This window comes from Pongo pygmaeus, chromosome 5 (assembly GCF_028885625.2).
Source record: "Pongo pygmaeus isolate AG05252 chromosome 5, NHGRI_mPonPyg2-v2.0_pri, whole genome shotgun sequence".
Taxonomy (NCBI): Eukaryota; Metazoa; Chordata; class Mammalia; order Primates; family Hominidae; genus Pongo; species Pongo pygmaeus.
The window spans coordinates 146,058,294-146,076,819 of NC_072378.2; the positions used below are offsets into that span (position 1 = coordinate 146,058,294).

At 40.5% G+C, this 18,526-nt stretch overlaps 1 protein-coding gene across 3 annotated transcripts in view; it reads right to left on the minus strand.

Annotated features, from left to right (window-relative positions):
• Positions 1–321: 321 nt before the first annotated feature.
• EPM2A (EPM2A glucan phosphatase, laforin) overlaps positions 322–18,526 on the minus strand; it is a 100,025-nt gene continuing 81,820 nt past the window's right edge. For 2 of the 3 annotated variants that reach the window (XM_054490304.2, XM_054490305.2), the window contains exons 3-4: positions 10,232–10,473; positions 322–2,746 (exon numbers count right to left, since the gene is read on the minus strand). In XM_054490304.2, coding sequence (XP_054346279.1) covers positions 2,469–2,746; positions 10,232–10,473 — 520 coding nt within the window. In that variant the 3' untranslated portion in view covers positions 322–2,468. The remainder of the gene's footprint in view (positions 2,747–10,231; positions 10,474–18,526) is intronic. The other variant, XM_054490306.2, reaches the window with a different exon arrangement.

The following is an 18,526-nucleotide window of genomic DNA, read 5'->3' on the forward strand; positions in this document are numbered from 1 at the left end:
TCTTATGATTGCCTTTGAGAAATTCGTGATTGAAAAGTTTTGTTAAACACCAGTGACAAGCAGCTAATGGCATCATATCTGCTTTGATTTTCTCAGACACACTCTAAGTTTTCATCGTCACTTCTCTGTGGTCCCTCACCTTTGACTTCCTTTATCATGTAACTGCCAATTTTGATCGGTTAATTGAAAGAGGAAGGGTGACAAGAAAAATAAACAATTTAGCTCAGTGGATTGCCCCCTTTACAAATAAGTAAACACAATTTGTCCTTCTAGATTTCAGACTAAGCTGATAACATTTTAAAAATCCTGTACAGAAAGGTCTTTTTAAATGCTTTTATTTACCAAAAGTTTTGGGTGATTTTGAAATACATTAGACATCCCATTCATTGAGGAAAAGACAGTTTATTCCAAAACATTCTTTAATAGTCCTAAACTGATTTTGTCTATCAGAGCAAAAGGAACAAAGGTAAAAATCCACCTGAAAAAAGATATTTGTATCATGGAAATTATGAAGCTGGATTTCTTAGACATTAAAGAAATTCACAGACCCACGTAGTTTAAAAATTCAATTTTTAAGATTAAATTTTCACAACACATTATGACTGTAAATGAGTTACCTGAATACCAATTATTACCTCTAGTTATTTTTAGCAAGGGAGCTGGACTTCACTTTACTTAATGCTAGCTTATAAATTTAACTTTGTAAAATTATAGGGGAAATGTGTCCTGGCCAGCTGCCTCTGCCCAAAGCAAATGTCATCTCCCCTAAGTGCCACAGTTATATCTTCCCATCCTCTGAGCTCCACTGAAACTTACCTTGTATCCTTCTTGTCCCCCACGCCTTCTAAATAAGAGTCTCTTGCATCTATCAATATGTGTTTGTGGAAGAAAGGAACGTGCAGAAAAATAAATATTCACCATAGTTTAATTAGGAAAGTAAGGGCTTTGAATCAAACCCAGCTTTGTATCTCACTTCATCTATTTATTCATCATGTGACAACAGACAGTTGATTTAACCCCTCTGACCTTAGTTTCCCCATCTTTATCATGGAGATAATGAGACCTTCTTCATTGGATATTGTGAAGATTAAACTGGATATGATTATATACTGGATTATAAACTGGATATGATTATATATCACCTTGCACATAGAGGCTCTCAATTAAAAAAAAAAAAAACACTTCTCTTTCTTCTATTCTAGCATATCATTCATGGTCCAATCCTGCATTACAGTTGGTTGAATGCAGGTCTGTTTCTAGGCAGCACACTTTTGAAGGCAAAGTTGTTCATCTCTGTATTTCCTGTAGAACCTAGGGAGATGAGCTGCATAGTCTGGAGGCACAGGAACTGCATATTATACTAAATTGAGGGCTGAGCCAGGATGGCCAAGGCTGTGAAGCAATTATCCATGGATTTGGTCGTTTGGGCTCTTTTGATAGTATAGTTCCTCTCATGAATTTCCACTCTGGTCTTAAAACAGCCCATCATGTTTTTAAATCAGCTTGCACAAAATACAACTACTTTCCTAGATTCTTTGGCAACTGATCAGAATACTATTCTGTGTCTCGCTATAGAAACTCCTGCAGGCATAGTGACCATACCCTGAGAAAGACAAAACTGAATGTGCTACATGATGCTGGGAAAACAAGTTGTGATGAAAACAGCGCTGAGTCAAATAAATATAGATTATTAACTCCAGCTTGCCCTTGACTGGTCATGAGATCTTGGGCAAGCTACCTATGCTCATTAAGCCTCAATTTAACTTCTTGATGTCTCAACTATAAAAAACAAGGGTATTTTTTGCTTTGTTTGGCAGTTTTGAGGAAAAACAACAACAAATGAGAGATAATTCTACTTTAGCTGTTACACAGGGTTGTTGGGTAGAGAAGGAAGGTGATGCCTTGGAACAGACTTTAACAACTGTGAGGCAGGATAAAAAATAAGTCCTAAAAGCCATCATTTTTTGACCACAGTGAGCTCTTCTTTTTTAACGGTTCAGGCTTCTAACCTTATTTCCTCCTTTGGCAACTGACCAGCTCATGCACACATACTAGTGATGAAATCCACATAGCTCCATATCTTTTCCTCTGCATGGCCAAGAGTTTCAGCGCAACAGGAAAGTGCTGTCATGGATCCATCGTGCAACACATATAGTGCTGTAAAGCAAAGGCCTCGTCCGCCTGCAGGCAGCAGGAACTGCACGCATTAATTACCCTTCTGTCTGAGGTACAGCCTAACTGCTTCGTGCTTCTTCTCATGTGTGAATCACAGCTTTCTTGTAGAGTATTTCAAAAATACAGCCCCAAAACAAAGCATAATCGAAAGTCATCCCAGGTGAAAGTGGTTGGCTTGGGGGAGGTCACACAGTCCTTTCAGTTCAGGTAGAATCCTTGTTTCTAGGTCATTTGACTAACATCATCCCAGGCTCCTTAGGGAAATCAGGAGGGGGCAGAAGCAGGCTGACCAGCTACAGGCTACACACAGAAGAACGAACCTTCCCAAATTTCTGGAAAAAATCTTCTTGTGCCCGGGCCAAGGCCTCTTCATCAATGTAGACAGCCGGCCTCTTGGCCATGAGGAAATACTGCACCTTCCTCAGATTCCAGCCCATCACATACTGGAGCCAGCCGCAGACAGCCGCGGTGGAGCGGCCCACCCCAGCGTTGCAGTGCACGTACACAATGTGTCCCTTCTCCAGCAGCGCATGCAGCAGGCACACCGCTTGGGGCAGCATCTGCACTCGGCCTGCGGTGGGGAAAACACAGCACACATGTGAATAGCTAAACCACCAGATACTGCCGCTGAGATCTCCTCCAGCACAGCCTGAAATCACAGGGCTGCACAGGGCCAGGCAGGGATAAGAGAGTTTGCTTTCTTCCTGCATTGTGAAGGAAAAGGTGAGACCATTTTACAACCTCATAATAGTAAAGTGGAAAGAGCATTCCAGAGGCCAGAGGCTCTCTCTAATCCTTCCCTGGGTATTGCTGCTCCTTTGGGTGACTTCGCCATCCATGCAAATATCCTTCCAAAGAAAAGTGACCTATCGCCTGTCATCAGAATGCACTTTCACATGAAAAGATTTTGCAGAGATTGGTCAGAATTTTAGAGAATTCAAAAAAAAAAATAGTTGTCAGGTCTGGCCACCTGAATTTCAGTCAATCCAAAAGTATCTTCCAGCTAAATGTAAAACACAGAAGTGACCCATAATAGTTAAAGGAATCAATCTGTTCATTCAACATATGCTCATTTTCATTTGTTCAATGGAATGGCTAACATTATTCGATACAGATGGGACAACCAATTGTTCATTTATTCCCTCGAGATACAATGAATACTAAAACTGATTTAATTTCTATGTTTTCAGGAAATTATACAATTATATAATTTGGGGTTTACTTCAAGGTTACCATTTTGATTATTAGATTATTCAAATATCTTCTCATCACGCCAGGAGAGGACATGCTATGCCCTGCTGAGGCCTGGTAGACTCTGCTCCGCTCTCTGATCCTGTGGGACAGAGAAGCACCCCACAATCACTTCCTTGAGCTCCTGGATGCCTGAAGCTTCTCCTGCTCACAGGTTCTCAGTACAGAGATATTTTGTAAGTCGGGTTTTTTGTTTGTTTTCAGCGGGTGATCAGTGTAAATTATTTCAAAGGGAAAGGAAGAGGGCAATGAGAAGGCCCTGGGTTACAGCTCCATGCTCACGACTTGGCATTCTCTAGCTACAGGAACACAGTGGCCCCAAAGGATCCTCCAATGGTCACACACAAGAGCCCTGCGTGGCTTTCACGTTGCCATCCTTATTGGATGACCAAAGAGATGGGAACACCCCTCCCTCAAAAGATTTCACCTGGGGGTCTGCCGTGAGGCCCAGAATTATCCCATGACGGCCACTCCCATAAGTTTAGACCCCCTCTTTAGACGTCCTTTGGTGAAATACAAGCGCCCCTGAAGGAGCCAACACAACACACTGAGATGAGGCATCAGCATCTGGGAAGGACAGAGTTCACCAAGGACCACAGTGTGGCTTGAAAGGCCTCTCACTGGCCATTCCACCCAGCCAGGCATCATCCTCAGCTTCAGGCTCATCAAGCTCTGAGAAGGAGCAGAGCCCATGTGGAAGCCAGGATAAAATTCTAATCTTGTTGCTGGAGCTCTGTTAACCCCCTAGTGAAGAGATCTAAGACTGCACGCTCCACACAGCAGTTTAGAATGTTTGTACCTGGAATGCCTTCAGGCAGGGAGGACACGGTTTCAGTTCCTTAAGCTCCATCCCTCTCTGGCCTGTTGCCATACACTGTTGTTCCCTGTCTGGTCCCCAAGGGCATTTGTATTAGAGTTACCAGCTTCTGTGTATATCTGATTCCTCATAATCCAAACTGAACCATGAACTTTAACCCATCTAAACCACCACACCTGATTCCAGGGCACCCTGAGATTACAGCGAGGTGGGCCTGCCACTCAGTTACTCATGGTGCCCTCCTAGAGGCACTAAAATATCACTGGAGATGCAACAGGATGGTGAGAGCATCATGTGTGACAGCAAGATGTCTCAGCATGTCTCATGGAGAGCACTGCATGGCGGATCCACCATTTGCGCTGGGGGATCAGAGGAGCAAAACCTCCAATGTATGATGGATCAGCCCTGCTGAGAATGGAGAGGCCTGCTCCACTGTGGGGCTTCTGTTCTGCTGAGGGTATGAGGGGTTCACTCCAGGGAAAGCTGGGTGGGAGGAGAACTCTGTTGCTCGAGCCGGAAGTGTAGGTTCTTCCTGCTCCTGCCACAGCTAGCATCACATGACAAGCTCCCTGCTGTGCCTGTCTCTCCAGATACTATGTGCCTTGGCAGGAAACAAAAAAGAATCATTTAACGTAGGTTCAGGCTTGCCTCAGATGCCCAGTATGTGAATAGCCCACAGTGGTCATTTGCAGTAGGAGCTGCTGGACTCAGAATCCCAGCCCCTGGCACTCGGCGCATACAGCATCAGTGTAACCAGCCTGCAAACAAGATCTTCCCTGGTCCCAGTCAAGATCCCTTCCCCAGACCTGTTCTCTGGCCAGAGGTTCCCCTAGGATGGTTCTGCACCAAACAGCGCAAATGATGCAATACATTCCCCTTTTCATTTTATGTGTAAAACATTCTTCAAGAGGTATGTATACAGTTCAGAAGTTAAAAAGGGGCATGTGTTAGTTTGAGGTTCTGTGATCTCAGGCACACACTCCTGAAAGGTACATGTCAGCTAACGTGCAGAAGCTCCCAAGGCTCCCAGCTTCACACAGATTTCAGCATTGGGCACAGCCATCAGTGATCTTCTCCCGGAATCACTCAACCATTGCACTGAAGAATGAGCAAATGTTTAATCAACATAAAGAATAAATAAATACTTAAGAAGGGTATCAGAGGCCAAGCGCAGTGGCTCATGCCTGTAATCCCAGCACTTTGGGATGCCGAGGCGGGTGGACTGCCTGAGGTCAGGAGTTAGAGACCAGTCTGGCTAACATGGTAAAACCTCGTTTCTACTAAAATTAAAAAAAAAAAAAAAAAAAGCCAGGCATGGTGATATACGCCTGTAATCCCAGCTACTCAGGAGGCTGAGGCAGGGGAATTGTTTGAACCAGGGAGGTGGAGGTTGCAGTGAGCCGAGATTGTGCCACTGCACACCAGCCTCTAGGAGAGAGCAAGACTCCATCTAAAAAAGAAGGGTACCAGAGAAGCAGCCGGTCCAGGGTGCCCACTCATCTCAGCCTGGCCACAGCTGGAGGCCTGGTTTATTTTGATCTCTTGTGACTACAAATCACCCTCTTTGGTTGATGGTAGATAACATTTATTGAGCCCTTTCTACCTTCCCAGCACTCTCATAAGCATTTTACATGCACTAGCTCATTTACAACCACCTCTTAACAACTATGAGGTCAGCACTGTTGTGATCTTCAATTTATATATGAATAAATTGAGCACAGACATTTGCCCAAGGTTATTCCCTAAGTGGCCACTCAAACTCAGCCAGTGTGACTCTGAAGCCGCAGGTCTTAACCACTGTACTGTGGTCCTTCCCTATTCTACCTGGTTAATGGTATTTGTTGGCCCCCATCTTGTCAATCTGGATTCTCAGTCAGTCCCTCTGCACTCACTTACCAGCCCATGCTGCTGCTCTTACCCTGGGTGAGAATAATGTCCTCCTTGAGGATTAACACCTCTGCCCCACCCTAGAGGAGCCCTCTCAAGCGGACCATCTCTCTCTGCTTGAAACCCATTCTAGGAAGTCTAACCTAATATGTGACCCACTAAGGAATAAAAAGAGGGTCCCCAGGAAGGTTCATCTTGATATACCCAGCTCAACAGAGCCGGTGTCAACCAGAGCAGCTATAGATAGGCTCCACATAGAATTTAATTTGATAAGACATTTCCATTCTTAAAAACAATAAAACCTCAAGAAAAGACAGAAATCCAGAACTTTTAACATAAAGTATTCCAAACTTTAAATGTTGACAACTAAGTTGAAAAACTGTAAACCCTTTGCAGTTCAAATAAGACATTCTACCCTCTGAGTTTCTGACTCTGTAATTTAATACAGGCCCTAGTTCTCAGTAGATGCTCCATACACACTCATTAAGTCCATGAATAAACACAAGACTAGAAAAGCAGCAACAAAAGCCTATTTGATCTGAGACACTACTAAGCACTTCTAGCCTAACTTGTGGTTCACACCTGCTCCAGGCTAATCTGACTCTGGACCAACCAAAAGCTTCCTGAAAGCACTATTCAGCCAGCCAAGGTTGTGAGGAGAGGGAGAGGTAGAGCATTTGGGCAGGTAAGTCAAGTAGCCTGAGGTATTAGGGCCTGAGATAAAAGAGAGGGGTCAAAAGGCCCTAAAGATACGCTTTATCCAAGGTTGATCCTGAAAGAAATCTGCAACTTTCAGCCTTTCTCTCTCTCTCTCTCTCTCACACACACATGCACACACACACACACACTTTCCTTTCTTACTCCAGGAGCAGATATGTGATGAATATATTATTTGGAGGGCATATTTTTTTCCATCTTTGAAGTGTAATATAGATAGGATCTACATCATCTATAACATCCTTTGGTAGAAACTTAAAGACTTGGAACTAATCCTACAATTCCAACTTCGTGATTTTCAAAGCCCTTTCATATCAATTATCTTATTCTACTGTTATAGTCCTGTAAGGTGGAAATTACTATCCTCATTTTCTTAATGCAGGAACTAGCCTGCTGATATCCTCCCAGCTACCTGGTGGTGACAAGGCTTAAGCCCAGTTGTCTTGGCTCCAAGGTCAGCATTTCCATGCGATAGGAGAGCTGAATTCAGTGTGTTGAGCGAGGGAAAGGAAGTCAGACTTTGACAACAGAGGGGCAGCTGAGGACTTCATGAAGCCTATGAACTCATTTGGGAGGCAAGGGTAGACATTTGTTATAAATAGTGCTGCAGTGACAGAGGTCAAAACACAACCTGAATACCTTCTATGCAAAGAAAATTTTAATGAGCAGATTTGTTTCATTTTGTTTTGTTCAGGTGAGTGTTAGATTTGGCAGATTTTCATTCCCTAGGTGAAAGACACAAACCAAAATGTTTATAAAAGATTTTTAAAATAGAAATCTACACCACCCTTCCACATATGACAAAGCATACAAGAGAAAGGATCGATTGCACGATTGATTGTAACAGGTCTGTGACAACTAGCGGTGACAGTCAAGCCTAACAAACTGTCTTCTTTCTCAGACTTCAACTGAGAGCATTATGCTGCAGCTCAAAACACTTCCAAGTGGGTTTTTCTCTAGAGTTCTAAAAATATTCAGCTGATTAATCTATGTGTTCATTGGGCTAATACTGTGAGCCACAGACATTGGTCTATTGGTAAAAAGTTCCCCTGCCAGTCAGAAGTGGTTATTAACCCTTAGATTACACCCCCAGGTTAGGCCAAGCCAAAGAAATCCATTAGTCGGTCTTACAGCTGGGCCTTTATCAAGTGGAAGCTTGCATTTTGCAGCTCAAATGCCGCCGCACTGTCTCAGCCTGAAAGAAGCTATGCTGCTGCACTAACAGTTACGACTGTGACCTGGTAACCCACTGACCGCAAAAAAGGTTCATGAATACAACTACAATGGGTCCTTGGGGATACAGTTTTCCCTCAGGCTTCTGCAGAGTCCCAAACTCTCAAGCAAATTACCTATCTGTCAGCAGAGCCTTCAGGTAATTAGTGTGTGGGTTGGGATGGGATGGTGGGGGATGCATGGCACAGTTGGCAGCCTAACTTCTCCCAGCCTCGTCTCACATCATTCTCCAACAGGATAACAATGCTGTCAAATCAGATTCAGAGAAGCTAACATCAAAATGCTCTCTGGAAGCTACAGTCCTTCAAATCCTAACTATCTTCTCTGTTTTGAAACCAGGAAAACCAGCTGGACAAGGTGAATATCACCTAGATTCAACCAATGTGCGTCTTCGCAAATGAAGTTTTTCTTTTTTATTTCCTTGAAGAAGGGCAGAGCTCTTACAGCTAAATCATGCTTCCTTAGATCAGGTTACCAAGAGGAATAACCAGACTGTCAGCAGCTCTCTCCACCTTCAGGAACAAACATTATACCCCATCCCCAATGATAATTCAGCTCAGACACAGATCAACAAAGGGGCCCAGCCTAGCCAGGAGGACCACCTGAGATCCATACAGGGCTGAGGTGGGCAAGGTCCAGAAACGTAGGTTTCCTGTGATCCTCATGGCCTTTTGTCTTGCAGACCATTCACTCTTGGGGAGACAAGCTACTTCCCTTGCAATTTGTAGGCTCTGCATAACTTCAGATGATCATGAACATAAGGGGTTGAAATTACATGGGTCTGAAGAACCTGCCTGAAGCGTCTGTGTAAGAATGCAGGGAGAAGCTTCATAGCTGGTAAAGTTGCTGTCTGGAGCAATGTTCTGGGTCTGACTGCCAGCCTTGAAATTCAGAATGGGCCTCTTTTTAGTTCTATGACATAGGCAATAACTTTTTCATGCCTCAGCCTCTTCGTCTGCAAAATAGAGACAGCTACAATATCTGCCTGGAGTCTTATTAGATAGAAACGTCTCTGAGCTGGATATCACTGTCCTTTCCCCAGCAGAGGAGGTCATCAAACTCCTCAGCCTCTCCCATTTCCGAAGCTCTCTGCTGCCCCCTGCTGACAGCTGCTTGATACTATCGGTGTAACTTGGTTCTCTCCTCTGCCGACTGTAGTTATCTCTATTCCTCTTCAACAAGTACCCTATTCTACAACCGGGCTAAAATCCCTATCATTCCTCTAAAATTCCATGCTTCTGTGCCATCTCCTGCGCTGCTGCTTCCCCCTAGCATGCCCCTTCTCCCTCCACATCTACCTATCAAAGCCATGCCCACCTCAAGTGCCATGGCATTCATGCAGCCTCCCTTTGTCGCTCCCCAGAATGTGCTCTTTCCATGGATAACTCTCCTCCAGCACAGTCCTCACTCCTCTTACCCATTCCCCTCTGTGCTGTAATTAGTGTCGAACTCGTCTTACTGTACAACTGCTTCTTCCTGCTATAGGACAGCATCTAAAGTCCTTTTTGTCGCTCAAATCCTGCAGGATCATCTTTCCTCATTCTCTGATCCAAGCCACATTGGTCTTTCAGTTTTTGCAACACTCTGTACTCTCTCCTGCAACAAGGATTCTTCTAAGCTGCTGCTACTGCCTCGGACACTATCTCCACTCACTCTTCCTCCAGCCCATCCTCAGATCTTAGCCCAAACACTACTTCCCAAGAAAACCCTCTTTGACCCCCCTTCTTGGCCTGATTACCTGTACATAATCTCACAGCAATATCTATATATTTTTCTAACAAAAAATTCATCATAGTTTTAAACTTCTATTTTTAGTCATTTGATTAACATTTGCCATCCCTATAGGACAATGCACTCCGTGAGGGCAGAAGTTGTGCCTGTCTTTCTTTATTGCTGTGTTCCTAGCTATTAGCATAATGCCGCATACCCAGTACATACACAATAAATATGTGTTGAATGAATAAACAAAGAAGCCACATTAAACAGAATCTTAGCCACAGTGTCAAAACATATGTATTATATATATTAAATCTAAAATCTTATATTTATTCCATTTCTACCATTCATTTTTAAGATATTAAATTATAGATAGACAGCAAGAAAGGGTTTCTCTGAAACACAACAAGGAGGTAGAACAGTTCTGATCCTTACCTTCAGTGCTCATATCTGGTGTTGGCATCCAGATGTAGGCCAAGCCTTCTTCCCTATATAGTTTAATCATAGTGTCTGGAGTCATGGGCTCTGGGTAGCGGTTACAGCCTGAGGAATTCTGTACAATATCCCATTCGGTCTGGAAATTCATTACAGCTGTAATCCCCAATTCATGCTTCAGTTTGATGGTTACATGTTCCACTTGACGAGGGCAGCTACCCAGCCAGATATTTGGTAGAATTCTAATGAGAACATATGGAGTCAACTATTACTAGTGTTGTTCTGATTTGAGGTTTAAGGAGCTGCATAAAACATGTAGTATTAAAATATAACTAACCTTTAAGTCTGGCACAGGAAAAGCTAGATATTTTAGAATATGAGCACCAATGTTATTACTGAAAGGAAAAGTACTGGTGTTGCTGCTTTGGGGAAAGCAAGTATTTCAATTAACTAGAACGCCAGGAAATGGACATTTGCAAACCAAATCAAGCAATATATTAAAATAAGTCTACCAAGTTGTACTTATACCATGAATGCATATATGGTTCCACATGATAAAAATCCATCAATAGACTTCAAATGCTAATAAATTAGAGGTGAAAATTCCTGTAATTATATAAATAAATTCTGAAAAACAAATTTCAGCAGGCATTCTGGTTTAAAAGTCTATGTAAATATTTCAAATAGTATGAGACTTTTAAAATATGCTAAAGAACAGAAGCTAAAAAACGACAGACTTCTTTTAAATAAAATCAGAATCAACATTAATTCCATTAGTACCTAGCAGTGTTCTACAGGTTTCATCTAATGCTGCAAGGTAAGAAGGAGAAATAGCAATATAGTTTCCTTTTGGAAACTATCATTGAAGTTTATTATAGAAAAAAATAATGAAATGAAAAAGTTAAAAACTCAGAAAAATTTTAATAACCCTTTAGACAAGAACCCAAGGAGAAAAAAAATAAAACACGCTTATCTGGCCGGATGCAGTGGTTCACACCTGTAATCCCAGGACTTTGGGAGGCCGAGGCAGGTGGGTCACCTGAGGTCAGGAGTTCGAGACAAGCCTGGCCAATTCTACTAAAAATACAAAAATTAGCCGGGTGTGGTGGTGGACACCTGTAATCCCAGCTACTTGGGAGGCTGAGACAGAAGAATTGCTTGAACCCGGGAGGCGGAGGTTGCAGTGAGCTGAGACTGCACCACTGCACTCCAGCCTGAGTGACAGAGTGAGACTCCATCTCTTAAAAAAAAAAGTTTATTCTCTCCTGTAGGGTAAGCAGAACTGAAGTTTTAGAAAGACAGTGGTGGATCTTCATTAGAGAATTGGGCAATTGGCTTCTCATGTTAACAATGTTGACAACAACAGCCAAAAGGAAAAATGTAAACAACAAAAAAGAAGCCAGGCGCAGTGGCTCACGCCTGTAGTCTGGCACTTTGGATGGCTGAGGCGGGGATTGCTTGAGACCAGAAGTTCCAGACCAGCCCAGCCAACATGGCAGAAACCTCGTCTCTAGTAAAATTACAAAAATTAGCCGGGTGTGGTGGCACACACCTGTAATCCCAGCCACCTTGAAAGGCTGAGGCCTGAGAATTGCTTGAACCCAAGAGGCAGAGGTTGCAATAAGTGGAGATCACACCACTGCACTCCAGCCTGGGCGATGGAGCAAGATCCTGTCTCAAAAAAATAAATAAATAAATAACTAAATAAAGATTTCATATAACATTTAGTAATAATTGTCTGATGTTAGGCCAAGTTATTTATCAACTCTAACCTGTTGGTGTACTCATCTTTAGAATGGGTCTAAAAATAACTCACAGAAATCTTGTAAGGAATAAATACAATTAAATAATGTATCTGAATTGGACTGAAACCAGTGGATGCACAGTAAGTGCAAGTGGATTTTATGTGTAGCTATAGTGATTTACTTATCTTTGTAATTTACTTTGCATTGCATTGTAAAGATTATTCAGTTAATTCTTCATTGTTTCCTATATTCTTCATTTGAATGCTACACAGTAGAAAATACCCTATTTTTTTTAAAGCTAGCTTTTTTTGTTTTTTGCTTTTTTCCTTTTGGTGGTTGTTGTCATTGTTGATGTTAACAGGAGAAGCCAATTAACTAATCCTCGAACGTGGTCATGACCCATAATCGATGAAAAGTATCTCATAAGATCTGGCACTATCTGTCTAAAGCCTGAGCCCTGCTTCCCCTACAGGAGAAAAACAACTTTTTTTTTTCTACTTGTGTTCTTGTCTAAAGGGTTATTAGGAATTTCCTTGTGGAAATCCTGATTGAGGATTATTATGGGAAAAAATGATAAAAGAAAAGTTAGAAATGGCAAAAGACTTAATGGTGATGGAAAGAGGGGCATGAAATCCAAGGCCTTCATCTTATCCCTGGCCCCAGATGATTCTTGGATATTCCACTGGACCCAGTGTACTGAGAGAAAGACCTTGAGCAAGGACACTCGCAGGGTACCCAAGAGCCGAGCTTCACCAGGACCTGGATAGCTGAGTATTCAGGGGGAAACTTCACACCCGCTTGCTGATTGCCCCTTCCCTCTGGCTGTTGAGTGAGACCTGCCTCTAACTAGATGTCCCATCCCTCTTTCCAGATCTTTCAAAGATCCCTTACCCAGGGACCTGCTGGATGCCTAGCGAGGTGATAGTGCTGGGCTCCCATATGTATACTTTGGGGTTGAACTGAGCACACTAAAGCTCCTAAGCTGGAAAAGAGGGAAGTGGACACTTCCATTATATAACCAAGAAATAGAAACTATTATAAGACAGTAATACTTTTTTTTGTTTGTTTGTTTGTTTTACTGGCAAAATTTTAAAGAGGACTGGTAAAATATTAAAGAGAATTTCATGACAGTCAAGCTAAAATCCAAATACCACTCAGCATTTTCTTGAATATTGCACTCTTTGAGTGGGTACTAGTTGGTATTTAGCTAGTCGGTAAATGCCAAAATAAAATGGCTGGCTGATTTTTCACACAGGATTACAAAAAAGCTCAAGAACAGTTCATAGAGATACACAAAGGGTAAATTAGGACATTTGAGCCTGCAATGTAAGAAATCAGAGTCAGCATATCCCAAACCAGAGTCAGTCTATAGAGTCACATGTTGTTGCTAAAAGAGGTGTTATTCTATCATCTCCTTCAGCCCTGGCCTTCAAATGTTTTTAAGGTGATAGGGAAACTCAGAACAAGTCAAAGATAAACATGCCCAAAGCTGGTAGCTTAACACATATATCTCACACATAACATTTCTGATGGAAATAAGCCCTTAAAATATACATCCAGACATGGTGGAAGTCAGAGTCCATATTTAAGAAATGAGTATGAACTAATTTCTGCTATTTTAAAACAAGATGTTCTAAACCTAGAGACAGATAACTAAAGATAAACTCTGAAAACAAACACTGTATTGAAAGATATAAAAGTAAGGTTATAAAGTGATTTGTACTGAATCATTGTATGGGATGCAGAGACAAAGACTGGGCCTGTTGGAAAAAAACACATCAATGAATTCTGCTTAATCAGACAGCTAAAGTGCCCTTCATGTGCATCCTATTTCAGCTTGTTTTCCAAAAGTAGGTGATATATTTCCAGTTACAGGATTCACTGGGGTAACAAGATGCATGATATGCTTTCTAAAAAGTAATTAAACTTTTACTTATCCATTCAAAAGAGGATGATTTGATACCATTAAAAATTCATTTTTATTCATCTCATCTCAGTTTTAGTCTTCTTTTGGTATCAATGTTATTTTAAACAATTTTTAACATCAGGATTTTTAGGGTGAAAAGAAGCCTGTTGAAATATGAGATTAGAGAATAAAAATTCTCTGTAAGAGTAGTTTTAATGCAAGGCATACCAAAATTCAAAGATATAATGGAATAAAAGTTACAGCTTACAATTATGTTATTATCATAAAACTTCCAGAGACTTGTTTCATAAATAATCCACTATCAATCATGAACTCAAGAGATTTCTGGCAGCTTCACTATAGACTATTTGGAAAGGTAAAGAGATGCCAACTGAACCAAAAGGGTATTAACACTCAGTCAGCTCAGGACAGAAGTTTTCAAACCTGGCTATGCATTCAAGTCACATGAGGTACTTTTATAAAAACAGCTATTACCAGGATCCACCTCAGAGATACTTATAGAGAGGCTTTGGAGTTAGGCCTATAATTCTGTAGGTTGATTTTTGGTCTGTTTAGTAATTAACTAGATTACATATGCAGCAGATTCCAGAACCACCACCTTGGACCACCAGTCCAAGGTCTCCATATGCATGTAAGAGAAGCTTAATATATAGAGCCCAATATCTTTTTTAAGTATCAGTAAAAAATATGGAGATGAGAAAAAATGGGCTTCCTCAGTCTGACATATCTACAAATTAAGGTGAGTTCTTATCTTTGTCCAAAAAATAGTGTCAAGACTACAAATAATTCCTAGACAGTGAGGAGTGAGAAATTATTTGTTATGAGAGACAATGTATGTCCATGTGTTTAATGCACAGTACCTTCTAACCGGCCAAAACTAAATCTACTTCTGAGCTACGACAAATATTTGATATAGTCCTATGCATAAGAATGTACTTTTGTAGAAAAAAAATTATTAACTAGGGTTTTGACTATTTCTGCTGTGCTATAATCAGATTATATATAAATAAAATCTACCCTAGTAATATTACAACTTAGCTAAAGACCAGGGGAAAGAATACATGGCTGACATTCTGGAACCTTATTTTCTTGGACTGCAAATCAAAATCAATTTAATTCATTTGAGTGAATCTGGATTTGTGGTTCCAGGTAATCATATCATAATACTACAATATTTGTTTCACCCATCAGGCTTGGGCCTGTGGTCCAACAGCTACTGAAGCGTATGAATCAGAGGCTCAGCTGTCAGTCAAAGGATGCCTCACCGGCACATTAGGCAGAATGACCATCCAAGCACTTTGTAAAAATCATCACAGGGTATTGACAGGAGAAGTGGGTGTCTAAAAGACAAAAGGTATTGGGAGACAAGTCCATTCAACGGACTTCACATTAGAGCTTCCATCACTAATGGCCATGAGAAATGGCAGAATAACCTTTTCCTAAAGGTGAAAATTAGCATTATTTTGTGTCCATCAAAAGAAAAAAAGATGAGGAAAACCACAGGAATAATGGAACCAGCTTTTGTTTATTTATCACACCTAAAGACCCCAACTGTTGAACTGCAGTACCCTCTTCCTAGCCATACAAACGGAGCACCATTTCAAAAAATAAAGAAAATCGATTTTGCTGAAGCTCTTAACAAAACCCAGCTAAGAATTTAAAAGGAAAGAAAAAAAAGCACATTTCCTAAGTTGGATAATTGTGCTGCATTTATCTTATTTAATATTTTACAGGCAATTCAATGAGAAATTAAAATATGATCTGGCTCTTAAATAATGAGTAAAGGGAAAAAAAGTCTATCAGTCCTATAATTTAGATCTCATTAGTGGGAAAGCAAGAGAAACATTAAAATCAACCTCTAGTAAGCTCCAGGCTTCAATAGCACATACAGCTCCTTCTGCTGAAAATTTGTCCTCTAGCATCCAGTGTTAAGTTATTAATGCCAAACTTCTACCCCAAAAGGGTGCTTATAACAGGCTCCGGTTAAGGCTGAATAACTACTCAAAGACAAATTCCAATTTAGAAAGTGATACTAATTAGCTTCTTTATTAAACCATAGTTTTATTATAGTTTTTTTATGAGTCATAGACTACGTATATAGAGCACAAGTTAATTTCTGTAAGTCCAGTTCATTTCTTACATTTTGGGGATGTACTATGTAGTTTAGAGCCATATGAAAGCAAATAATTTTTGACAAAATACTCTTTTATTTTCCATATTACGAAATGCCATATCATTAATTATAAAGGCCTATTATGGATTGACTTGTGTCCCCCTCCCCAAACTCCTATGTTAAAGTCCTAATGCTTAGGAACTCAGAATGTGACTGTATTTGGAGACGGGGTCTCTACAGAGATGATCAAGTTAAACTGAGGTCATTAGAGTAAGCACTGACCCAAAATGACTACTGTCTCTATAAGAGCGGGGTTTGAACACAGATACAGAGGGAAGACAATGTGAAGATACAGGGAGAAGATGGCTTCAAACAGATGCTGCCACTCAGCCCTCAGAAGGAGTCAACCCTGTGGACACCTTGATCTCAGACTTTCAGCCTCCAGAACTGTTAAATAATAAGCTTCTATTGTTTAAGCCACACTGTCTGTGGCACTTTGTTAAAGCAGCCTTAGCAACTCAATAAAAGTCTAAACATTCAGGCTTCAAATAGTCATTCAATCATCCAGACTCTTTTCAAATATCCATACACCAGACGTCCTTAAAGCATTGTAATAGATCTTTTTTCACCATTCATCCTGATGTTTGGAATTCTTGCAAATACAACTAGCATTTGATGGTAGTTCCCAAATGCTCTCTTTACACAATACTACCCTTCTTCCTTCCTTCACTGATGTCCTTCCATCTATCACCTGCGCACCTCACACATGGGGGGAAAAGATCACCAGACCCCCGACTAAAATGACTGAAATATGTGGGCCCCTTCTTGATCTAATGATTTGGTACTGTGAAGTTCTGGGGTGTCTAGTTTTAATAAATGTGGTATAGTCCTGGGTCCTCTTACATGACTCTCAGAGAACGAATCTCAATGGAGAATCCCTTGATATAAGAGCACAGTCTCTCAGACTCACAACTTCTTAAGACTGAGTCCAAGAGAGTTTGGCCTTCTTGTTTTTGAGCATATATAGCCCTGAAATTTGATTTATATGCCATATCAACAGATTATAATTGTAAATAAGGCAATTAGCAAACTTTGCTTCCTTAAAGTCAATCATGAGGCAGCACAAAGATTGAGGCAAATAACCAAGCTACGACTTGGTTACTTTGATATAGATTTAAACAAAATGTGCCTTGAAAATAGACTATTAGTTTGTTAATGTTGTTTCCAATGCTGAGCATTCTTTGAAAAGTTAAAATGTCATATTTAATTTTTTTTTACTTAGTGAACTTGAAAAGACTTGTTTAAAATCAATCCCTTGCATACTGAATTAGGAAGCACCAAAGACCAAGGAATAAAAAATTAAATATGTGACTTTTCTTGTACTTGTTTTAAAGAATCTGTCGATTCAACAAATATGAAATGATGCCTACTTTTTGCCAGTAATTCAACAACCAATAGTGAGCAACAGTAAGCAAGACAAAGTATGCCTTCATTTGAGCCTGCATTCTTTGAGGAAGACAGGCAACAAACAAATACATTTACCAAATGTATACATTAGATAGAATTAATTTGTAATGTGCTTTTAAGGACATAAACATGGAATTAAAATAGAGAATTACAGGGGAACGAGATTTTAGATAAGACAGGATAGTGCTCTCTGAAAAGGTGACATTAAAACAGATCTGACATCAGAAGAGGCAGATACCCAAAGTCCTTTTTAAAGCGAGAGTCAGGTATACTTTAGGAACTGTGAGAAACCTAGGGACATGGAGTGTGGTGAACAAGGAAGAAAATGGAATGAGATAAATATAAAATGACCAGGCAATGCCTCATTGATATGCTAGGGAATTTATATACTAATATAAAACCAATGAAAAACCAATGAAGGGTTTTTAAGTAGAAGAGTGACATGGACTTAGAGCTTTTAAATGGTGACTCTGGCTGTGATATGCAAATTTGATTGGGTAGCGGGTGTAGCAGAGACTAGAGAGGAAGAGGGAAGACCTTTCGGATGGTGATGGCTCAGAATACAGTTAGTGGTACAGATAGAGAGAAGTGGATAAGTTCAACATGTACTTTAGCAGTAGAACCAACAGAACTTGCACATTAATTGGATGCAATAGTTGAGGAAAAGAGAAGATTTAAACTTGACCCCAAGGTTACTAAAGCAATATGATAATCTAAATTTTCTTAATCAGGTCTACTCTCAATAAAACTAATATCTACAAGTTTCTTTGCTATATATTTTTACAAGACTCAGAGTTCATCAACATTTTATTTATTAGGCATCATGTTAATGGCCTGCATATGGCCCAAAACTTGATAATATCAAGCTATTCAATTCCTTTTGTTTTCCCTCAAATCTTTATTTTTATTATGGAAATGTTAATAAAGTAGGGTTTGATTGAAGTAAGAACTTCATACACTGGATATGTAGCCCATCAAATTTAAAGGTTAAATTTAACTTATAATTTATGAGTTACATTTAATTCATGTTATAATTTATGGTT